Below are 23,934 nucleotides of genomic sequence, written 5' to 3'. Positions count from 1 at the left end.
GAGTCTTTTTTCTGCAGTTTGAATTAACTGTATAGATATCAAAATTTGGCCTTGCAATTCCAACATATATTTGTCCATTCTATCATCATTATTATTATTTTTTTGAAAAGTAAACTTGTAAATATTATGGATCCCGAAGAAAAATTCTCAAGATACAAATCGTACTAGCCTAAACCCTATCATTATCAAATGCATGGGGAAGTTGAAAATACATACATAAACAAAGTCAACAATTGGCCACCAGAGTCCAGACAACTACGGCTGGCATACCGAACTCAAAATATCGAATTTTCGAGATATCGTATTGAATTTTTTTTAATATATAAACATTTTTTCGATATACAGAATTTTTTTTCGGTTCTATATCAAAATTTCAGAATTTGTACTTTTCATACCGAGAACTGCACTTGATTGGTCGCAAAAATTGAAACCATTTATGTCTGCACGAAATAAATTCCATTTCTGAAGGATTTTTATTGAGAGATGAAAATGTAATTTTTATTTTTCAAAAAAGAAAAATTTCCTTCATTCGGAAAAAACAAAAAATTCCATTTGTTGAGTTGGTACTAATTAGTTAAGCAGACAGAGTGATCGCCGCTGAAAATTCTTTCTTGGTTGGGGAGAATTTATGAAAAAATAAAATAAATAAATAAATAAATTACTTCACCAAGCAATCAATATTTAATATAGTAGATCTTTGTGCAACAATAACATGTATTTATATCATGAAATCACTCAATCAGATCCATACATATAGTAAAAAATATTATTTTTGAACTCATATGATCAACATATATTATACAATATATTTTTAACATAAAAAATATTTTTTCAGTCAAATCAATAAATATTATACAATATTTTTTCACTATATAACTAAAAAATTGGTATTTTTGTAATGAAAAATAATAATTTAGATATAAAAACAATATTTTTATGAGTTAGATAAACTTGAGCCGCGAGACCATGTTCAGGAATTTTTGTATAATAATAATATACAAAAAGGAAATTTGAAAATGGGAAAAAAAAAAATGAATTTGTGACGAAGAATTCACAATCCACATTTATTTGTTTGTTTTCTAAAATTTTACTGACCCCCGTACACCTCACCCCAACTGACAAAAACGAATCAAAAGAGGAAAGGTCTCGTCTTTCAATTCAATTCGCCCCACTCTGCAAATCCAGAGAATTCCCTTCTAATCTTTTACTCCTCTTCCCTCAAAATTCACTTTCTTCCCCTCTTTACTTCTCACTGACAACATAGAGAACCAGGGTTCCCCTTTTCTGCTACAAAATGCGTATTTTTAATGCTTGAGATTTGACGAGTGGACTCAGTCCACTGATGCTCAGATTAGTTTGATGAGAATCAATTCTTGGATCGAGAACAAATATATTTGATGGCGATTAGAGGCGTTGATTTCAAGTGGTGAGTATTTTCAAGAATGTTTTTCAAGGTTCATCATGAGAAATGGTGGTAAAGAAATCGTGTTCTTTTTTTAACGGGGAACAAATTCCGTACCTGCTTGTGTGGTTTCTTCATCTGGGGACTTGCACTTTTGTTTTTGGCTTAAAGGGGTCATTTTGATTGGGTTTCTTGCAGGTACGATGGGTTCTTCTTGTCTATGCTGGCTACAAGTATGTATCCTTTTCATGGATGTTCAAGATTTTGTTTCATATGAAATGGGATGGCCTTTTGGATGCTAATTTGGTTTATATTCTTATTTTGAGTTTCTCGTATATGTTAATTAGATCACGCAAGTTTGATATTTTTTTGTTATACGACGGCTTGGATTATTCCTTAATTATTGTATCAGAATTATTGTGGCGATCAATTGGAAGCGGTACCATCTATGTACACATCCATTGCATATATGGATTGTAGTGAGTGATCTTTAAGCTTTTGAAACGAGTTAGGGAGGTGCCATCTATTTTGGATGAGACTTGAGGTTTTTGATTTTCTTCTCTTCCCTTTGTTAGGTAGACTACACAGCAGTGTTTGTTTTCCGGCTCTTGATGTTCGTGGATAACGGACTGGCTGCTGGAATGGGGCTGTAAGACCTTGTTTCCTTTTAAGGTTTATTTTAGAAGTGGTCATGGAATTGTATATATTTTATCTATATAGGTAGGTAATAGAAATATCTATTTAATGATGGGCAATCTTTGATTGATAATTCTCTTGGTATTTTGCCCACCTGAAAAATGTCATGGTTAATATAAAGCTTTATTTAGTAAGTTGTGATAAGACAAAATTACAGTTGTCAAGCTATACATTTATTTAGAGCTGTGCTTATTTGTCAGGAAGTATCTATGACTTGCAACTTGGAGTTGTACAATTATCCTCCTCTTTATCCTCTCGTGTCTTTGGGTTTATTTCCCATAGTTAGAAGCTTTATACTTTGTACTGTATTCGAAATGGCATTAGGGATTTCGGTTGGCAGCAGAGATATGCACGTTTCTGTGGAAGGATTGTTGTGCTTTCCATTCTTGCTATGCTCTTATATCCCTTCCTTTGGACTTGGACTATTATCGGTACCCAATGGTTCTCTAGTGCTAGAGATTGTGTAAGTATCTTTTCACTTTCGCTTCCAAGTAGGTTATCGTGCATTATATAGCAAATCTTGAAAAATATAAAAACATGGAAACGTTTACAGCTGCCTGAAGAAGGTCAGAAGTGGGGCTTCCTTATTTGGCTGCTTTTCAGCTATTGTGGACTTGTGTGCATTGCTGGCATCTCTTTGGGAATGGTTAGTTCCAGTTTTGACAATATCTCACTATCCGACACGTTTTATATTCCTGCTATGAGATTTTACCTGGAATTTTCTGTGTAAAATATTTTATTGGAAGACAGGTTATGCACATGGATTGCCCCACAAAACCTTCCAATTCTTAAATCATGCAATTATGATAACATGAGATAGATAATAGATATACAAAAATTGGCAAGTTTAATGCATAACGTATTGAGGATTAGAAATGCGAATGGTGGAATACTGGAATAATTGCCCCTCCCCAAGCTTTTGCCAGTGTGGCCTTTTGTTTCCTTTGTTTTCTTTTACTCGAGGAGAAGGTTTTGGCAGGACCTCAAGTGCTTATATAAATTATAAAGTTGTTGTAACTACAATGTCTATCCAGGTCTTATGCGTTGTTTCTCTTTTATTACAGTGGTTAACAAGAAGACAGGCACATCAATTGCGTGCACAACAGGGGATTCCTGTTTCAGAATATGGAGTAAGCTCTTACAAGTTCTTTTGCATCAATTTTATTGAACATATTAATTCATGGTCGTTTATGAAGGCAATATGTTCTGTTTTAAGAAAATATATACATTGGTAGAATATTCGCAAGTCAGTCTTGCGGCTCCAGGCTATGTATTCACAAAAACGGTGCCTTCTTTTCATCTTAGTTTTAATTTATTAAATCTTGAGCTTGATTATATTCTTATGTTTGTGAGATATTATAAATTATAACTGTGTCTTGTCATTAAAATCATTTTGTTATACACCACATTTTATTTTTTAATTGACCTGCTTGAATGTTGAATCTGACTTCAGGTTTTGGTAGACATGGTTAGAGTACCAGATTGGGCTTTTGAAGCTGCTGGCCAAGAAATGAGAGGGATGGGTCAAGATGCCGCTCCTTATCAACCTGGACTGTATTTGACTTCTGCTCAGGTAACAAGTGATTTGCTTCAAAGATTCGCGGAATGGGTTGACTAAATTAACTGGCGTAGTTCTCTTATCAATTTTCAGTAATTTATGGTTGGCTCGGATTGAGATTAAGCTAAGCATGTATACTTAGTTAATTACTGTCAGAAAATCACCTGATCAAATAAATATCTGCTGCTTCATTTTGTTTTAGTTGTGCTTTGGTATTTCTTATATGCATAATGCACTCATTTTAATATCACAAACTTACTTCCAAAACCTTTGAAATTTTTATTGTGACATGCAGAGAGAAGCAGTGGAGGCGCTTATTCAAGAACTTCCTAAGTTCAGAATGAAGGCCGTGCCTACTGATTGCAACGAGTGTCCTATATGCTTGGAAGAATTTCACGTGGGAAATGAGGTAAGTATGTTTATGATTCGAATGTAATAATATTTTTTTGGTGACAAAAAGTTGAAATTTCCATTTGAAAATGTTTTTCAAGAAATTCACCAATAAAAGAGGTGGAGCGGTGGTGTTGCCAACCCCGTCTGGAAACTGATTTTATGTTTGTGTACAAATATGGGTGATCTTGTATTTTCCCTCTCCCCAAAGGAGAATCCTGGTTCTGCTATAGCTTCTCACCAGACACCATACAGGTTCGCGGACTTCCTTGCGCTCACAACTTTCACGTGGAATGTATAGATGAGTGGCTCCGGCTAAACGTAAAATGCCCTAGATGCCGTTGTTCTGTCTTTCCAAATCTTGATCTAAGTGCAATATCTAGCATTCACACTGATTTGGAGAGGTCATCTTCCAATGTTATTACAACAACTCGATATGTTAGAAACTATACTCCTAGTCAGAGATATCTTCTAAGGTTACAGGGTTTACTCCGCCCTGTCAGCGCTGAGAATTCTTCGTCCGGCAGAGAGGCAGATGGTGCTGCAACACCATCAAGCAGAGGGATCCAAGCGGCTACTCATGATGTGGAAATAGGGGAACGCGTGCAAGTGGTGGTTGAAGAGTCGTCCCTGCACCAATCTTGAGCTATTTTGGTGGTTTCGGATTGTTTTTGTTTTGACTACGTTTTAACCGTGGGATTCGACCAATTGTGATTAAGAAAAAGTACCCAGGGTTGATTGAAACCATCCTGATGTATTTTGTTCAGTGGCAGAAGCAGAACTTTTGTGGTATAAGAAAAATTTGTGCATCGTTAATGGTTGTGTTCTCTTGTGTGACAAGTGTTTTACCATATCTTAGTAGCTAGCCCTCATCTGTGCTTCATGTTTATGACATCCATCGAACATTTTTAAGGCGTAGGGGAACACATATAAGCCGTCATTTAATGTAAAATGGTGGCGTGACATTTAAAAAATTATATTATGTATTTCAAGAAATACGAGTTTAGTTTTCGCAAATTTTGATTAATCTTCATTTCATTCTATATCTGGGTGCCCATTCCATCCTTTTCGGTGTGGCTTAAATCCATGAAAAATAGCCGCATGAATCCGTAGCTAACTTAATTTCATGTGAATATTTTTTGTGACGCCATATTTCTTTGATGAATTCAACTTTTTTTTTTTTGGGAACATTTGTTTTCTTGGCAACTTTTCATGTGCACATAAAGTGGAAGGAAAGCCATCTCAGGTTCTCTCCAGTCTCCATTGTGGTTCTCCCTCAAATTTAATAAAGACAAAAATTTCCTAAACTTAGAAAATATTTTCTAAACTACGCACTTAAAATGTGTAATCTTGAGTCCATGTCGAGTTATTGGCTTGTTTAAATTGCGCAAACATACGTGCCAGAAGATGAAGTAAATAACTAGAACGATTAGGAAAAAGAAACAAATGCTGAAATTTGATTATTGTAAGATGGAGAATCTACAAGGAGGAATAAAGGTAAAAGACAAAGGAATTTGCTGGACTCCCAAAACGAGAATATAAAAAGGTGGGATTCCACTCACTTTTAGCCAGGATAGACATTTTTTTACACAAAAATAATAATAATAAAAGTTTGGTGTTTGAATGGGGTAATATTTGTCTTAAAAAAACGCTAGGAAAAAAATAAAGAAGCCTATATCAATTCTTCCTTATGAAATTAAAGAAAAACTATTTTCATTGAAGCATTTTAACATTAGAAATGCTTCCATTTTTAAGAAAAATACTAAAATAATCGATTTTTATTTATAGAAATGCATGTTTTTAAAAATCGTGAAGTATGTCTGTTGTGAAAGAGTCTCACGAATTTTTATTATTGAGACGAGTCAACTTTACCCGTATCTACAATAAAAATTAATATTTTAGCATAAAAACAAAATTTTTTCATGAATGAGAATGACCCAATAAAAAAATCCGTCTCGCGAAATTGATCCGTATAACCGTACGAAGAGTTTTTGTGAATCGTGATTTGTATATCACACTTGAATATTTCCCAGTTGTATTTCACAAGATTGTCACCTTTAATATTTGGAGAAAGTGGTACCATACCAAACTAAAAATTTATGCTAGCAAGCCAACATGAGAAGTCACATAAATTTCCTTTTATAAGAAGGTAATAATAATGTTCAAAAACTTTAAAAAAAAATTCAGAAAAATAAAGCAAAAAATTTAAATTGGAGATGACTAAAGCCACATTATAAAAATCATAACTATAATTAGAGTTAAATGCTATAATTGACACGGTCACACTGCAAAACAAAATACATTCTACTTTTAAGGGAGAAGAAGGGACCACGAAATTGATATTATTATTATTATATTTATGTTATGGTGTTAATAAAAATAAGCAATTAAATGTTGGAAACTAAATAAGAAGAATATCAACTTGTACTAAATATACTTTGAGTGTGACTTTGTTTTTCTTCAATAATTGTGCTTACCAAACATGGGTCAAATTAAATATATTATTAGTAATACTTTGTATAAGTTATAATTTAAAGCATTAGTTCTTTTGCTCAATCATGCTATGAAACTAATTAAGTACATTTATAGATGTTGACATGTTGTTCATTACGACATTGGTTTGATGTATTATTAATCTATGTACAACTTATCTCAATCAATTTCGCCTTATTTTCGTCATATTATTTATCTATTTTTTAATTAATAATTTTACATCAATTAAATCAAATAAATTATAATCTATCCATCAAATCAAATAATGTATTAACTAATTTTATTTATTTATTTTTAATTTACATTATATTATTTATCCATGGATTACTTATCTATCACTCAAACCAAACGATGCCGTACGAGTATTATAGTTTGATGAGTCGAAGGAGTATTTAAGTAGACGCGTGAAATTAAATTTTATTATTATTTAGAAAAGTTTAAAAAAAAATATTCGATTCATGCACAGGCTGATGTTGTAACGACGTCGTTGATGGTGGGATTGATTGGCATACATCTCCCACGCAGAATCAATTCAATTCCCTCTGCCTCACAGCTTTGCTTCCATCTTCTCCATGCATTTCAAATTCGAAACTTTCTTCGGTTTCTACACTCCCCTTCTCTCTTCTTGCTTGCATCTTTCTCTTTTTGTTCTTTCAATTTTACAGGAACAGCAAATTTGGTGATTTTCTTGGAAAATTTTAATGGAAAACGAGGACGGGGGGAGTAATCATGGCAAGAAAACGCTGCGAAGAAGCAGCGATGGTCACATATCAATGTCCGATACTGAGTCAACTGCCAGTCGCGGAGATTCTTTCCACTCTCCACTTCGACCCGATGATCCTCGTTTTCAGACTGAAAACGACGATTTTACTGTTGAGAATAATTGTAGAGCCCTGGTTCCGGTTGATATGTACCGTTCCCCGGTTCCATCCCCGAGAAAATCGAACAATCAGGCGACTTCTGCCGCTGCCGGAGGTAGAGACTGGCGTCCTTCGCCTCATTATGAAAAACCCCCATCGGAGAATTGTGATCCTACCCCAGGTTTCCCGACGTCCGGAGGAAATGACCGAGGCCAACACCTTTCTTCTGATAAACCCAAGTCGGAGAATATTGGGTCATATGTGAAAGGGGCATCGCCCATGGTTCTTGGGGTCAATAAGCTAGTGAGGGAGGAGCCGCCACCCGAAGTGAGGAAAGTAGAGCCGGTTGGAGGAGGAGGAGGTGGGTTGGAGGAGAGGAAACTCGGTGGTGGGGAGGATGAGGTTGGGGGAGAGATAAGGTCAAGAGCTGCGGTGGAGTCAATTTTGCGGAGGTCGGGAAGGAATGGGCTGGTGAGGAAGGCAGCATTGGTGATTAGAATATTCGAGGTGGTGGCTTGTGTGATTTCGTTTTCGGTTATGGCTGCTGATAGGACTCAAGGATGGAGTGGTGATTCATTCGATCGCTACAAAGAGTATCGGTATAATGCTCAGTTCCATTGTTCCATTCAAATGCATTTTACATGTCTACATGTTATGCTAAAATTTTGCATCTTTACTTGTTGTTTGTATATTATTGCATAGTTTTTTTTATGTCAGTGGGAAGGGATTAAGTGAGGAAGTAATTTGTTATCACTGTTTTAGATGTGGCTCAGTTGAATGAATGAAGCCTAATCACATGATCGGATCAAATGAATGAAGAAGCCTAATCACATGATCGGATCGCTATCTTATACAATGGTGCCGTATTATTGAGTAGTTAATGATTGATGAGTTACGTTTGGCTACGAGATAAATGATTTGAGGGAGCCAATACCATAGAAGATAATGGCTTTTCAGGTTCATTGTATATATGTTCTACATGCTGTTGTATTGAGCATCAATCTTGTCGTTCTATGGTGGTGTTTTGTAGAGCTTCTAGAACACAATTCTCAGTTTTTTCTTAACAAAATTTTGAAAGAAAAAGCTGAGAAGTACTTCTTAGAAGCTCTACAAAACACTACCTATGTGTAGTCTAGTAGTTAATTCTCTATTTTGCTTGGTTGCCGTGCTTTTCTCTTGAATAAGATATGTAAGATGGTTAATTCTATCTGTTATGTATGGTTTTCAATCTCATAGTTGGGAATGATTCTATTGAATTAAGTATATCCAAGCTACCATTCTCTTGAAAACTCATCAAGGTGTAAATGTCATTAAAATTTGATCTTAATCACGCAACTCAGTGTAAATTTGTCTTGCTCACATACTCAGGCGAGCAATAGTCACCATTACGATCCTACACTTATCTTATCTTATCTTTAGCAAAGTTATCAAAATCAATCACATGTGGAAAAGGATAGAGTTTCAAGATTTGAACTTGGTATCTCTGATGTGTCAGAAGTGCAAATATGTTTTTATGTTATAGATTACTACTGATAATCCCTTGAAATTGCTTGTAAAGGTACTGTCTTGCTGTTAATGTCGTTGGATTTGTGTATTCTGGTTTTCAAGCCTACAATCTGGCATACCATTTGGGCTCAGGAAAAGATGTAATCTCCCACCATTTACGTTACCATTTCGATTTCTCAATGGATCAGGCAAGTTCCATCCTCCACAAAATCTTATATGTTTTCTTGGTACGACCTAAAATTTATGGCCTTTTTTCCATGTGTCTAGCAGATTTTGGCATATTTTTTAATGTCAGCATCGTCGTCGGCTGCTACCAGGGTGGACGACTGGATTACGAACTGGGGCAGTGATAAGTTCACGACCATGGCCAGTGCATCAATAGCGATGTCCTTCTTGGCTTTTCTAGCTTTCTCAGTGAGCTCTCTTGTCTCCGGTTACAACCTCTGCAATCGGGATACAACTTGATCGCCGCAAACTAGTTTATTTACGATATTTTTCCGAATAATTTTAAGAACTACAACACGAAGATTTAATCAAAGGTGAATGTGGAAATTGTACATACGCAGTGATAGGCGTCATATTTTAGGATTGGTGGAGAGTTTCGAAACATATATATATTCATGCGGCTTTTCCCAATATGTGAAGAAATTTTAATAATTGCATATAAAATTAAATTCATGCGATATAGAATTCAAGGGCAAAAAACGGGCTCTACAATTTTTGAGGTTTTTTAAAACAAATATAAATGACAAAAAAGTGAAAATAAAATAAAATCTACCAAAAATGACAAAAACTCTTTATATATATATATATATATATATATATATATATATATATATATATAGATTTTAGGTAAATCTTCTAATTTTAATTTGTAAGGACAATTCGGTTATCCTGTTGAAAATCTAAAATATTTAATTCAGTTTGATTAGAATGGTTTTATGCAGTCTGGTTATGTTTAAATTTTCATGTAAAACATGAATTACAATAATTTTCAATGTTAATTAAAATGCGCTATTCTAATATTTTTATATATAAAAAACTATTAACTTATCTTATATATAAAAAATTATTAACTTATCGAACTAAAAATAAATAAATAAATAATTAATTAATAAATAAATAAATAAAAGAGGAACCTCGGCCAATTTATTCAAAAAACACTCTACATTCTGCCAATTAATTAATTATTATTACAAGACACCGCCCTCTCTCTCTCTCTCTCTCTCTCTTCTCCTCTCGTAATGGGAATCAGTCGTCTTTCTCGAATCACTCGCCGCTACTCTCTATTCTCCGCCGCCTACTCCCACCAGCGACATCCGGCGGCGCTAAGCCCTACTGATTTCGTGGACTCTCGTCGTCATCCACGCAGCTTCTCCGAATTCCATGGAAATTCCAATTTTCAACGCCAATTTGACCATTCTCGACTGCTTGGCGCACATCACGTATTTTTCCAGAGCTCTTTTTTTTCAAAGATCGCATCTAAAGAAAATGAAAAGAAAAAACAAACTTCGAACGGTAATGACGGCGGTGGTAGTTCGTGGATTGATGTTTATTTGCCGCGAAAAGCTCGACCTTTTGCTCTCCTTGCTCGGCTTGACAAGCCCATTGGTACATGGCTCCTTGCTTGGCCTTGCATGTGGTAAACAAATTTGTTTATTTTTTAGATTTCGTGTCACATTTCAGGTGGAATTTGTTTGCTGCGTGCGCCTTTTTCCCCAGGCGTGAAAAGTCATGAATTTTCTTCTTGTCAGCATTTCAACCTATAATCTCAACGTACACTAGTAGAAAAAGGATTAAAATTAAAGTTACATATGAGATAATTAAGCCTCGTGCTTTTTTCCAGTCAGGCTGGGTGGTCAACTGCTTCTATTGTTTATTGAATGTCAAATGCATTATATTGTTAAATGTAGGTCGATTACGATGGCAGCAGCGCCAGGGAGCCTTCCGGATGTTAAGATGATGGTGCTCTTTGGCACTGGGGCATTGCTTTTGCGTGGTGCAGGGTGTACCATTAATGATCTACTTGATCGGGATATTGATACTAAGGTAAGGAGTGTTTCACTTCAGCATATATTTGTTTTGGTCTACTGATAATCCGAAATAACTGATCTAAAATTCTTGTTTTTTAATTGGAAAAATTGGAGATGGCACCCAGATGGACGATGGTCATATCAACTTTGTTGAGTTTTGTTATATCTCTTATCACTTTGTTGATTGGATTTTTATTTTCATTTCTTAATTGTGTACAACAGACTCATCATCATTTTGATCCGTTTAAACCTCCTTAGCTGCTTTGATTAAACATTTATTTTTCCTAATTCTTTTTTATGCATGGTCTTCCACTGATATGGATGAATTTACATGCTCACTCGCTATTGTAATTTTTGTTGTTTCATTTTTCATAGCTTTGCATGTAGGTAGAGAGGACAAGATTGAGACCCATTGCTAGCGGTGTTTTAACGCCTTTTCAAGGACTTTGTTTTCTTGGTTTTCAATTGCTTTTGGGTTTGGGAATTCTACTGCAACTTAACAATTTTAGGTTCGTACTTATTCCGTTTTTACAAAAAAACGGACTTAATTCTGTAAATCTTAATGGAGCACTTGTTTTCCAGTATATCTCTTACATAAATTTTTAAAGAAACATGTCTTCAGAGTTATTTTTATAATCGTTAAAGGGACGGCTTATCTTCTGGGGTACAAAGCCATATGTCAACAATGTATGTTTCCAACATTTGGTGCTCTTGAAGATGGTTATCTGTTGTATATGATAATGGCAGTTAACCTGACTCGTTAAATATCTTGCAGTCGTGTTTTGGGAGCTTCATCATTGCTGCTAGTATTTTCATATCCTCTCATGAAGAGGCTGACATTTTGGGTAATGCATTTTCGTCTCTCTTCATTTGTTCTTCTAAAAAAAAAATCTTCCAACACCTTTTATTCCATTTTCTGCCTCAATTTGCCATGAAGCCAACAAAGAGCCATGAACATGCACCAAGAAGCCTCCTCATTATATTAGCTAATGTATCTGAACTGTTTAATTGTTGGTTCAGCCTCAGGCATATCTTGGTTTGACATTTAATTGGGGCGCTTTACTTGGTTGGGCTGCTGTTAAAGAAAGCCTCGATCCAGCTGTTGTACTCCCACTTTATGCTTCGGGTGTATTTTGGACTCTTGTATATGATACAATATATGCTCATCAGGTACAGTGTTTTTACCTTTAGGTTTTCTCTTCCACAGTAAATAAAATTATGGACCCTTTCCGATCCTAATCTGAGTTCAAATCTGGAAGTGAGGTGAATAATTGTTCTTCTTACAATGGTTGAGACTTGCTTGGGTTAGTAACAGGTGAAATATTTTTTGGTTGCGTGCATTTTATGAACAACAACAAATGGAAAAGACTGGTGACTAGTTAGGACACATCAGATGGCCTCCAAATCTGCCGTATGTTTTAAATGGTGATGATTATTTTGGTTTCCTTGAGCTGGATTGCCTGCTTAAAACATCCTTGTAAAAGATAATGCTTCTAATTGTTCTGTCCTAAATGCATCCATCTTTTGTCTTTGGCAAAAGGGTTGAGGAATTGGCCATTTTGTTTTTCACGTGTTTTTGTTAATTCACCATGCTTGTTCAGCATTTTGCATGATTTGAATTTTGAAGTTTATATCTCATTTTATGGAATCTTGGTGCCCTTAGAGTTTCATTTTGCACTTTAACATCAGTTACCACCTACTCATTAATTTATCTATGGAATGCTGTTATATTCGATAGTAGCTTTTGCATGAGAGTGTGCTGTTTGCGATGTGGTCTCTCTTAATGAATGTGGCACCTAGCATGATATGCTCATTATAATCACACAGATTTAGATTCCTTCTTGTTGACATAAGTGATAGTTGTACAATTAGGACAAAGAAGACGATCTGAAAGTTGGTGTCAAATCAACAGCCTTACGATTTGGTGATTCCAGTAAAAAGTGGGTTACTGGCTTCGGAATAGCATGCATTAGCAGCCTTGCTCTTAGTGGATATAATGCTAATCTTGGTATGTTCACTTCCACTCTGCTTAGTTAACTTTGCATTTTTCTTGGGGAAACGACCATCAGACCTGGTACACTGTTTTTTTCTGATAAGAAATGATATTTAACTACTTTTCATTATTATGGTTTTTCTGTTTTCGTTTTGAGCAGCATGGCCATATTTCACATTCTTAATGGCTGCATCTTCCCAGTTAGCTTGGCAGATCATGACAGTTGACCTCTCAAGTCGAGTTGATTGCAACAAAAAGTGAGTACTTAGAGATTCAGTTTCAATGTTTTTCATTTTGCATATATATTTTGTGTATATTCAGTGAGTTATTAGTATATTAGAATTATTATCTAGATGTATATCATTCTGATTGCTAGTTTGGATTTATGAAGTGTGTTAAATTTTGATCTTCTAAATTTTACTAAAGACTATTTGCCATTTGTTGTCAGGTTTGTATCCAACAAATGGTTTGGTGCTATTGTTTATGGCGGGATATTATTTGGAAAACTCTTACCTTGATGGTAAATACCTTCTCTGACTGGTGGTATAAGAGCTATGCTACATTATTTTCCGTTGCTGGGGCTATATTCACTTGTCCACAACACAAGCACCCTTCTCGTGTGAATATATGTATGTACTTATTTAATTGAGCCGTTGTATCTTGATTTTGCAAATGAGAATGGGACCTGGTCAACTAAATGGCAGGGATTTCAAGCAAGGACTTGAACAAAATTGCCTCCTGGTCAACTAAATGTAGCTTTTCTTCATATTTAAATGGCATTTGGACATTGTTCCATCCAGATACTAACCTGTTGCAATCAATTACGCAATATAATGGCAAGGTGGTGTAGGTCAGGAGAATTTGTCGCATTAACAGAGGATTGCTTAGACGTTTCCCTGATTAGTTTTTGCAAACTTTTTCACTTATTGTACTCATCCTTTTCCCCTTGTTTGGTGGAGAGGGGCAGGACCATGATGCACAGTTTTGTTTTTGAGAAAAGCAGAAGGAATAAGTTGCTAATGCATGATTTGCTCACATAAATTCCTGCATTTCTGCCCTCTCGGCAGAAGAATCTAGACCTCAGTTTGTATATTAGAAATATGTTATTATTGGAAGAATAAATAACTGAATGCTGATCATGAATAGCTAAATAAACAACTCATAGCCATGTGAGTTTCCTTTCCACGTGCTACATATAACATTGGTTGCATCACTGGGTCTTTTTATTAGTCTCGAGACATTTTAAGTAAATGAAATATGATCACTTTGTTTTTTGTTATTTTTGTTCGTTTTTTTTTTTTGGATTAATGTCTTTGCTTTTACCGAATGGAAGAAGTTGACTAGACGAGGCACTGAACATGCGCATTTTATCGTCGATATAGTTTTGTCCCAAAGTAATCTGCTTATATCTTTACTTCTTACCTGAGTGGGTGTAAGTTGCAATTGTTTTTCTGATATATATTTTGCTTTTGCAAGAATAGCTAGAGCACCGACGCTTACAGGCAACTGGATACTGGAAATGGTATCGTCCCCCCACACATGGTGACCACGAGAGTGGCGTCGATGTTCTTACTCTAGCGACTGGAATGTTTTCATTTCAAGTAGCTGTTGTGGTGCAACATATCAAAATGCGAGATAAATTTTCGATGAAATCACCACTTCAAGGGTTTTAGACGACCAGAGTGTCTCACGTGTAGGTGTACTTGGCCTTTTTGTAAGCTACCAAATGCACTAAACCCCCTTTGGTGTTCTATTTTATTGTGTGGTGTTATTTTTTATTACCAACTGCATACAAAATGCAGAGAAAAATGTAACGGGCTACAAATTTTATATACACGTATTTATTAATTTATTGTTATTATATATAGATAGGTAGCTATGATTAGAGGTGCAAACGAGTCGAGTCGAGTATCATAACTATTCGAGCTCGAGCTCGACTTGTATTTGTCTATTCGAGCTCGATCGAGTAACTAATTTCATACTCGAACTCGACTCGTGTATATTTCGAGTTACTCGAGCTCGAATCGAGTTTTGACTGAGCTGCTCATGAGATACTCACAAGTAATTTGATTCGTTTGCACACCTAGCTATGATGATTGAATCCAAAGCCTTGTATGTTGAGTTTTACGTCATCAACTTTTGAAGTTCTAGAATGTGGAAAATGGCAGAACCAAAACTTTTTGATAAAAATTGATTGACATTTACCTTTTAGAATCAATTGATATGTAAAATTTAAGATAAAATAATATTTATAATTAGTATACATAAAATCTAAATATCATTCAACGTATATATTCAACCTCAAACCAAAAAATAAATAAATAAATAAATAAATAAATAAAACATCAAACTCCTCATTCTTCCCTTTAAGCATTTACTTCTTCCAGTCGAATAAACAATTTAATGCCTATTTAAATAAAAAGCTATGCATGAAATTATATATATATATATATATATGTCGAAACATGTTCATTGAATTTGGTAAGCGACTCGACAATTCACAAGCTACAGCTTCGTGTTGTACCCAACTCATTCGCGGCTAGCTTAGCATATATAAACCACATGTTTAATAATTCTTTAAATATAATTGAAAAACATTAGTTACCAAACACTTAGAAAACATTACACGTTTACGTATCTTCAAAGTGTGTGAGATAAATAATCTTTTGAGTTGACATTTTCATATAAAGTATGTAAATGGAAATATATACAATTCGCTATGATGGAAGCAAAAGATGCGTTGTTACATAAAAATCATTCAAAATTTTGATCGAATTAACAACAAATTCAAACCCCAATCAGTATAAGATTTTTTTTTTGAAAAAAATGAGAGTAATTTTAAATGAAATCATGTAACAAGCCCACAGGTTGTAGACTGTAGTCTTGTAGAACTTGAGTACAAACAGTATTATTGTCTATATCATGTAACTTCAATATTAGCATGATATATATTCATGATTTCATTCTATATTTCAAATAGAACTTTGAGTGGCTAATTAATCAGAATATTCAAGATTTTTGACCACATATTACAAATTCAATCCCAATTTGAGTTCTCTCTAGGCTAATTTTATGATATATCTGATGTTCTTCTCCCTCATGATGTGGTTAAATTACAACCATTGGATAATCAATACGCATGTCAATTTTCACATAAAATATAAGAGTCTCACGTGATCTAATGATATTGAAATAGAAGAAGAAACACTTTTGATGTAGCATAGACTAACCTTTCTGTCTATGAGTCTATAAATTATATTATCCATAAGATATAACACATTACACACTTAGTGGATCATAGCAATTGATTGATTTCGTATATGATTTATACAATATTTGAATCTCACCCAATACATCATAAAATTTCGTGTGTATGAATATATGTTATGGATAAAATATCTCTGCACACAAATAAAAAATACTCTCTATTCTGGGAAAAAAAAAAATCAAAAATAAAGGTACTTGCACCCTTTTGGATTAACCAGTTAACCTGGTTAGATTCCAGAGATACCACATTTATGCCCAAGAAATAGGCAAAATATTACTAAAAAAAAGAAAAAAAATAGGCAAAATGTCAAATGTACTACGGAACCAAATTAATGTTCAAATCTTATTCCCATACATACATATTGACAACATAAGTATTATACTTAAATAGTTAAATTGACGGTAGTTTTCTTTTTTGTAAAGAAAACATAAGATTTTCAATTTAATCACAACTTTAGAAGTTGTGATTTCCCTAAAGAAACATTTTACTAACACATTTTGTACCATCATTTTATATTATATTTTCGTTATTAAATTATAATATCACGACGATCTCCAAAAATAAATTGAAAAACATCATTGTGCGCCACCAAATTTTTGTGTAAAACTCAACAGCTATGGTGACAAAGATAATATCTTTCTTGTATAAAAATTAAAAACAATACATGTGATTGTGCATCATCAAGCCATGTTCTGTGATGCAGTCTTCAAATATGAACTACATGTGTGACAAAAGTCCTCTTCCATATTTATAGATCCAACCACCTCTAATTCTATATCTTATTTCTCTAGATTTTTCTAACAAATAAAATAAAATAATTTTATATCTTAGGATACATTTGCAAAAATAGATTTTAAATTCATAATTTTCAAATAGTTTTATTCACGGCTTAATTCTTTAAACAACAAAAATATATTATAAATTTAAATTCATCGATCCAAACACAACCTTGATGAATTATGTTAACGTTAGTATCGGACGTTTACGCTATACACGCCTTATCAATCTACCTAATTTTTTTTAGGGAAACATATGAATCAATATAACTAACCGCCTAGGGTCATGGACCAAAAACAATGAGATTCTCCCTCTTGCATTTACGAGAAAAAAAATTATATTATTATATTCTAATTTCATACAGATTGGGTTTTTACTTTTTCGTTATCAACTGAAATAAAATATTGGGAGAAATTATTATTATTTTTTTAAAAAAGTTAGATAGACTATATTTAGCAATATTCGTTCACATATTTTCATTAAAATTAATGATTAAAAAATTGCATAAAATCATATCATCAAAAAAATCGATTAAATATGACCTAAATAAAGAAAAGAAAAAAATCGATTAAATAATATACTTATAAGGATACGAATCAAACGGAGTGGGCCGGGCGGTGGGCCCATTGGCTTTTGGACCCGAACATTTAATATACGCGTAATAATGTCTAAGCATTATTCATTAATGGGTAACTTAATTAATTGTGATTTGATATAATAATTCGTTTAAGCATCATGCTATTCCTTTGGTACTTTACTACTGGACATAAAAGAAATGGACCGTACTAACCCGTATTGCGGCACATGGATCGGGCCCAATCCAGTTGCATGCTAATCAAACGAATTAATTGTCACATGTTATCGGTTGACAGTTGAAGAAGACATGAGTCAGCACCAGATTTTTAGGTCTCCATTATTATATTAAAATATTTTCTCATTTATAATATTACACTCTTGTTTTTACTATTTCCCTTTTTTTTTTTTGTATAGTAATGTTCATTAAATTATATTTGGACGCCATAACAATTCGACACTTAATTGTAGCAAATTTATCCGTCAATTTGAAAAAAATAAATAAATAATTAGCTTAATTTTTTTAATAATATAAAAGAACTTAATATTTAAGGCAATCGGTTGTTTTTGCTTTAATAGATATCGTACTTGAAAAACTAGAAATTATGAATTATCATGAGACACATAGACTTGATAATGACTTTGATTAGATATGGTCATACTTGTTCTTTACTTCTAATGGAGGATCAAGTGTTCTTATCCGCCATTAAAATATTCATAAATAAATTAAATATGATTTAAATAATCATCTAAATCATGAAAGAATATTTGTAATCAACTTTCGTGCACGATAACAAAAACGAGAAGTTAATTGTTTTACTGAAAATTTCATTCATATTGGTTTTGGTTTTAGATTATTAATTAACACGGTTATATGTGTCGAGCTCAAGTTTTTTTGGTTAGATATATATAATAAATGTTTCTTTTATTCTGATTATATAATTCTACATTTTTTCATACATTTTTTTTAAAAAAATATTGGAAAAAAAATTATATACACTTCTTATTTTAATCCTACTCAATTTATTCAAAAATAATTGTATGTTTTTCAAAACGAAGTTAATAAAATATATAGTAAAAGAATAGAAAATTCTTGTTAAACATAATATAAATCCAAATATTTAGGATAAATAACCGTGACCTATATAAATTTTGACGATTTAGTTCATGCTAGCAAAAAGATAAAACTCTAACGTTAAATTTAATTTTTCAAAATTGATTTCGACATAACATTGAATAATTGAGATGAAAATAATAATAGATATACATTCAAATATATAATAATAATAATAATAATAATAATAATAATAATATGTAGAAGAGGAGAGTGACCGTATACGGATGATGCATACGGCACAGTACAACACACACAAAAAGACCATGGCCAGACGGTGGGCCCCATTTCTCTCGATTTCCACATTCCTAACCTATCTTTATTTGTGTGCACGTGCCGTGAAATGTCTACAATACCCTTGTTGAACAATATGAATATCGCCCATCTCCATTTCATTCACACCAATTTACTCAAACAGCAATAAAATATGAATACGTATTGAAATCTCATCTCAAGAATGTAAAATTGGTAACAAATAAAAATAACCAAGAAAAAAATTAATAAATTCAGTGCGGTGGTATTAGAATTTGGAAGGGCAAAAAGGGGAAAGAAAATGGGGAGTAGTGTTAATAGTGAGAACCCCCGTCTCCTCACAAGTAGATCTCCCCACGTTATCAAATATCAATGTTTATTGTTTCCAAACTTTATATAAAATTGAATTAAATATTTTCTGTATTTGCTCACTCGCTCACTCTCTCTGTATGTGCGCTGCGTTAATCGGTGGTGGTGTTGCACAGTGACAGAAGCCAGACCAGCTCCCGCTCCCTTTTTCTCTCTGCCAAAAAGCTAAGATAATGTAAAAGCAGTTTCGCCATTTATAGCTTCTAATCCAACACAGATTCTCGTGTTTTGGGCTTTTGTTCGTTCGTTTTGGTCCTTGGAGGTGTTTGTTCTTGCCAATCTGTGTGCCCATCTCCCTATTTTCTTCAAAGCTTGGTTTTTTTTTTCTTTACGGTGTCAAGATCGATTCTTGATATGTGTTTCACCTTTGCTCTCTTGTTTTTTGCATGCACATTCATGTGATGATCTATTCTTGGAGTGATGAGTTGTGGGTTTCCTCTAAATTTCTCTTTTAGCATCCGATTATTTTGTTTCTGAGTATGTTTGGTCTTCGGGAGCCCAGTGAAGAACAACTTGGAACTGTTGAGCCATTGCATTTTTCCGTGCTACGTTAAATCGCCAAGCTTGCTGCCTGCTCAGAAACTAAGCTGATGGACCCACATTGATTCTTAGTTTATTGTCTTGTAAAAGTTGAGAAAATTAAAGCTGGAAAATTTTGATGTTATTGGGCAAAAACCATGAAGAATTTTCAGTGGCTGAAACAAATAGCAAGCACCCAAAGCAAGCTGGAGAGGAGGCTCTCTTTGGGAGAGTACAATAGAGCAGTTTCTTGGTCAAAATACTTGGTTTCTTCGGGTGCAGAAATTAAAGGTGCAAGAGAAGAAGAGTGGAATGCTGATCTATCCCAACTTTATATAGGGAACAAATTTGCTTCTGGTAGACATAGTAGAATCTACAGAGGGGTTTATCAACAGAGAGATGTGGCTATTAAGCTTATTAGCCAGCCTGAAGAGGATGGCGAGTTGGCTGCATTCTTGGAGAAACAGTTTACATCAGAAGTTGCTCTTTTGTTCAGGTTGAAGCATCCTAATATCATCACTGTAAGTGGGATCTAATTTATTCTTTGTTTTGGGTAGTTGAATCTTGAATGCTTTCTTGTGCATAAATTGCGCCGAAAATGTTGTCCGTTGCTTGTTAATATTCTAAGTATTTGGATGCAGTGGTGAAGCTACAAGGTTTACAAAACAGTGAACCAAAACTCGAAAAGTTTTACGCATAATCATACATACATGTAGTGAAGTTAAGGAGATCGTTTCCTCAAACAAAAAAATCTTGTTTCAACAGCCCAGCACCTTCCGTCATTGTTGGCCTTGATTGCTGGATATTTTGTTGTGCAGGGGGAGTGAAAACACTATGCCACCCATACATTTGTATATAAAGAAAAGATGATACTGATGTTAAAGGAACATATTAAAGAGAGAGGGGACGACTAACCTTTCTTACCCCTCTTCTTGGGTCACCATTCAAGAGAAAGGGGTGCAATAACCCCTTCTGACCATATATTGAGGGTTTGCCGTTCATAATTTTTATGGACATGATTACATCTGAAATTTGAAGATTTCATGCTGCATGTTTGGTGGAATATGTTTTTGAGTGATGCATGGTTACATACATAGGAAGAGTGATGCTGGATTATTGCCCCAACATAGTTTTAGTTCTGATGGTTGGGCAAAGTAAGGAGCTCTCTTTGGTACTACAAATATTTGAAAGCAACTTTGAAAACCGGTTAGTTGTTATAAATTAATGGCAAGTGAACACAAAATGTTGGTGCTTTAGCTGAGAACTCTTGGTGTCTTCCCTTATCTGAGAAAACTGTAGTCTAGATGTAAAATCATAGGCTGAAATCTGGTAGCCCCAAAAAAGGGATCCGAGCTGTGTCGACCTTCGAACTTGCACGAAAGGGATGTAGCTAGCTGTTTCAAGACAAATGATCTCTGACATAGGTCATGGATAACTTAATTTAGATGTAGGTGATTTTGTATGCTGTGTTGCCTATGACGTTTGTTATGTTAATTGTATTTGAATTATCAGAGCACTATTGATATTTATCAACAACCTTTCCGTGCTAAGTAATTTGTACATGTCGGTTCCTTTCCTCTGCGACCTGTGATTGCAATACGTACAAGTGTGGCTTATATTTTGGATTTTGGGAGAGATGTGAACATCTTTATTAGACTGTGTAAGATTTGAGCAAATCATCTTTGTAACATTAGGGTTGAAATGTAGTAGCTGCTAATTCATGCACAGTTTTGCTTATGCAATTCCAGAGGCCTGAAGCGTGAGAGTGGTAACATATATAGAATAGTGCACTTTTATGTCCGAATACTCTCGATAGTTGTCATTAATTTATCATGGAAGCTTGTTGACTGTTTGCCGAATGACAGTGGAATCTCAGTTTTTTGACTTCCATATCATTTTGAATTTTATACCAGTTCATAGCAGCATGCAAAAAACCACCAGTGTTTTGTATCATCACCGAGTACTATCCAGGCGGCTCTCTAAGAAAATTCCTCCATCAGCAAGAACCATATTCGCTTCCCCTCAATCTCGTACTAAAGTTCGCCCTCGACATTGCTCATGGTATGTTATATCTTCATGCTCAAGGGATCCTTCACCGTGATCTTAAATCCGAAAATATGCTTCTCGATGAAGATATGTGTGTGAAAGTAGCCGACTTTGGAATATCTTGCTTGGAGTCTCAGTGTGGAAGTGCAAAAGGATTTACAGGCACTTATCGTTGGATGGCACCAGAGATGATTAAAGAAAAGCATCACACAAGAAAAGTTGATGTTTACAGTTTCGGAATTGTTTTATGGGAACTTTTAACTGCATTGACACCATTTGATGACATGACTCCGGAACAAGCAGCATTTGCAGTTTGCCAAAAGGTAAATCATCTAGCATTCAACGATGTCATGTTTAATTTACATATTTAACTCATTCTTAGCTATACATTAACTTTTTCTATGAAGGGCCATTTCTGTGAGAATATGCTGTAGCTTGAACGAGTATGCAATGCCAATCCTGACAAGATATAAAGCTTTGTAAAACATTGCAAGTTGCTGCATGATTATGTTTGTATTTGAACACATCATTGCACACTCCTTTTACTTTAAACTGAAAAATTTCCCAAGTTAGTACACTACTCAAGTACTTTCCTCTAATAAATCACCATTTAGAGAGGAAGAAGCGAAAATTGCAGACACTTATGTTACAGAATACATCAGTATTGCCTCTTCGATGTCTCTGTTTTAGTGCGATTTCATCGTAGACAATCGTATTTTAGTTCATTTTTCACAATATATATAAAGTTATCATGTTCACTAAAGTACAAGTTTCTTGTATAGATCCACTTGACTTCTATTTTTTTTTTCGTTTTTAAATTCATATACCTTCACACTTCAGAAGTCGACAATATTGTATCTATAGTTGTACAGCCTTAGATTTATCTTTTATTGTATGTAAATGGTATTTACTTGGTCAAGAACATGAACATGAACCAATCCTGTATAACTCAACTAATGTATACTTTCATCTCTGTGAGTGACGCTAAAATTTGATGTAATGTCCTTTTATTTTGCGCACAGAATGCTAGGCCGCCATTGCCTTCTTCGTGTCCATCAGCATTTCGTCACCTCATTCATCGTTGCTGGTCGAGTAATCCTGACAAGCGGCCACATTTTCATGAAATTGTGAGCATTCTTGAAAGCTATTCGGAGTCACTAGAGCAAGATCCCAAGTTCTTCTCATCTTACGAGCCCCCGGAGAATCATACCCTTTCACGATGCATTCCAAAGTGCATCGCTAGTCGTAGATCGCCCTCTTTAAGTGCATAAGAATGGGTACGGTTTAAGTATTGACCGTGCCATATTTTTCTTTCATGTATGGAGAGGCATGTGCTGATATGATTGTATCTTTGAGATACAATTAGTATGTATTGTTTCATCTCTCTATGAAATATATGCGTGTGTAGTGTGTTTCTTGATGTTTTTAATAGAAGAAACTTCTTTAGAAATTGTGAGTTTTTAGTTAGTGGCTTATGTTGCAGAAGGGTGGGCCTTGGATCGGATTTCAAGTGGGCTGAGCTGGCGGGACCAATGGCGACCTTTCCCGCTTCGTGCCACGGCCAGCCCAAACCACTGCATTATTGGGCCCTTCTGCAAGCCCAGTCATGGCCATGATTGTAAAACGGTCCGTTGGTGGATATGATTTGCGTTAAATTTTAATTATCTTCAAAACACTTAATTAGCACTAATAATTCATAATTGCCATGGGAAAACTAGAAAATGTTTCTTATTTTATGTTTTCCATTTTTTTAAAAATAAAAGACCCCTTGTTAAATCCGCTAATATCTCAAAATGATTAAAATTCCCCCACAAATATTATGTAGAAAAGACACCGATCCCATGTTGGTAAATATCCCCCACAAAAGATTTAAAATGATTAGGAAAAATAAAATTATTTGCAATAATAAATATCCCCACCTTAGATTAATAATAAAAACAATTGTTGGACCCAATTACTTGCAAAAAATATATATATTTAAAACATAACCTTAGATTAATAATATTAATTTTTGGACCAATTAGTTGCTCCCATCACATACATGAAATAATCATATATTAGTTGGGGTTGGTTATATCAAGTAGC

General features: G+C 34.4%; 4 protein-coding genes across 7 annotated transcripts; all 4 read left to right on the top strand.

Moving 5' to 3' along the window:
• The first annotated feature begins 1,119 nt into the window (after positions 1–1,119).
• Positions 1,120–4,934, top strand: LOC140891442 (E3 ubiquitin-protein ligase SIS3-like). The gene is made up of 10 exons (XM_073299932.1): positions 1,120–1,426; positions 1,601–1,639; positions 1,815–1,881; positions 1,978–2,051; positions 2,423–2,561; positions 2,652–2,744; positions 3,163–3,228; positions 3,552–3,671; positions 3,952–4,065; positions 4,302–4,934. The coding sequence occupies exons 1-10, from the start codon at positions 1,398–1,400 to the stop codon at positions 4,689–4,691; spliced, it is 1,131 nt and encodes a 376-aa protein (XP_073156033.1). The 5' UTR covers positions 1,120–1,397; the 3' UTR covers positions 4,692–4,934.
• A 2,061-nt stretch (positions 4,935–6,995) lies between these two features.
• On the top strand, positions 6,996–9,579 carry LOC140874752 (uncharacterized). The gene is made up of 3 exons (XM_073278131.1): positions 6,996–7,998; positions 8,958–9,093; positions 9,176–9,579. Exons 1-3 carry the CDS (start codon positions 7,241–7,243, stop codon positions 9,368–9,370), a joined length of 1,089 nt encoding a protein of 362 aa, XP_073134232.1. The 5' UTR covers positions 6,996–7,240; the 3' UTR covers positions 9,371–9,579.
• Positions 9,580–10,046: 467 nt separating this feature from the next.
• LOC140893497 (4-hydroxybenzoate geranyltransferase 2) lies at positions 10,047–14,768 on the top strand. 4 transcript variants are annotated; one of them, XR_012153169.1, is made up of 10 exons: positions 10,047–10,547; positions 10,819–10,954; positions 11,326–11,447; positions 11,584–11,625; positions 11,714–11,783; positions 11,959–12,108; positions 12,811–12,946; positions 13,092–13,188; positions 13,380–13,560; positions 14,413–14,768. XR_012153169.1 is itself a non-coding variant. In XM_073302577.1 (10 exons), exons 1-9 carry the CDS (start codon positions 10,150–10,152, stop codon positions 13,447–13,449), a joined length of 1,221 nt encoding a protein of 406 aa, XP_073158678.1. In that variant the 5' UTR covers positions 10,048–10,149; the 3' UTR covers positions 13,450–13,451; positions 14,408–14,768. The 4 variants fall into 4 exon arrangements, 3 of the variants coding, with proteins under 3 accessions (XP_073158678.1, XP_073158669.1, XP_073158689.1); XM_073302577.1 differs by having other exon boundaries at positions 10,048–10,547; positions 13,380–13,451; positions 14,408–14,768; XM_073302568.1 differs by having other exon boundaries at positions 10,050–10,547; positions 13,380–13,451.
• A 4,945-nt stretch (positions 14,769–19,713) lies between these two features.
• On the top strand, positions 19,714–23,364 carry LOC140875023 (serine/threonine/tyrosine-protein kinase HT1-like). Its single transcript, XM_073278538.1, has 3 exons — positions 19,714–20,324; positions 21,717–22,172; positions 22,872–23,364. Exons 1-3 carry the CDS (start codon positions 19,962–19,964, stop codon positions 23,118–23,120), a joined length of 1,068 nt encoding a protein of 355 aa, XP_073134639.1. The 5' UTR covers positions 19,714–19,961; the 3' UTR covers positions 23,121–23,364.
• Positions 23,365–23,934: the final 570 nt, after the last annotated feature.

Source organism: Henckelia pumila, chromosome 1 (genome assembly GCF_033568475.1).
Source record: "Henckelia pumila isolate YLH828 chromosome 1, ASM3356847v2, whole genome shotgun sequence".
NCBI classification, from domain to species: Eukaryota; Viridiplantae; Streptophyta; class Magnoliopsida; order Lamiales; family Gesneriaceae; genus Henckelia; species Henckelia pumila.
Note: the sequence above shows the minus strand (reverse complement) of the source record. Positions and strands in the feature narration are given on the sequence as shown.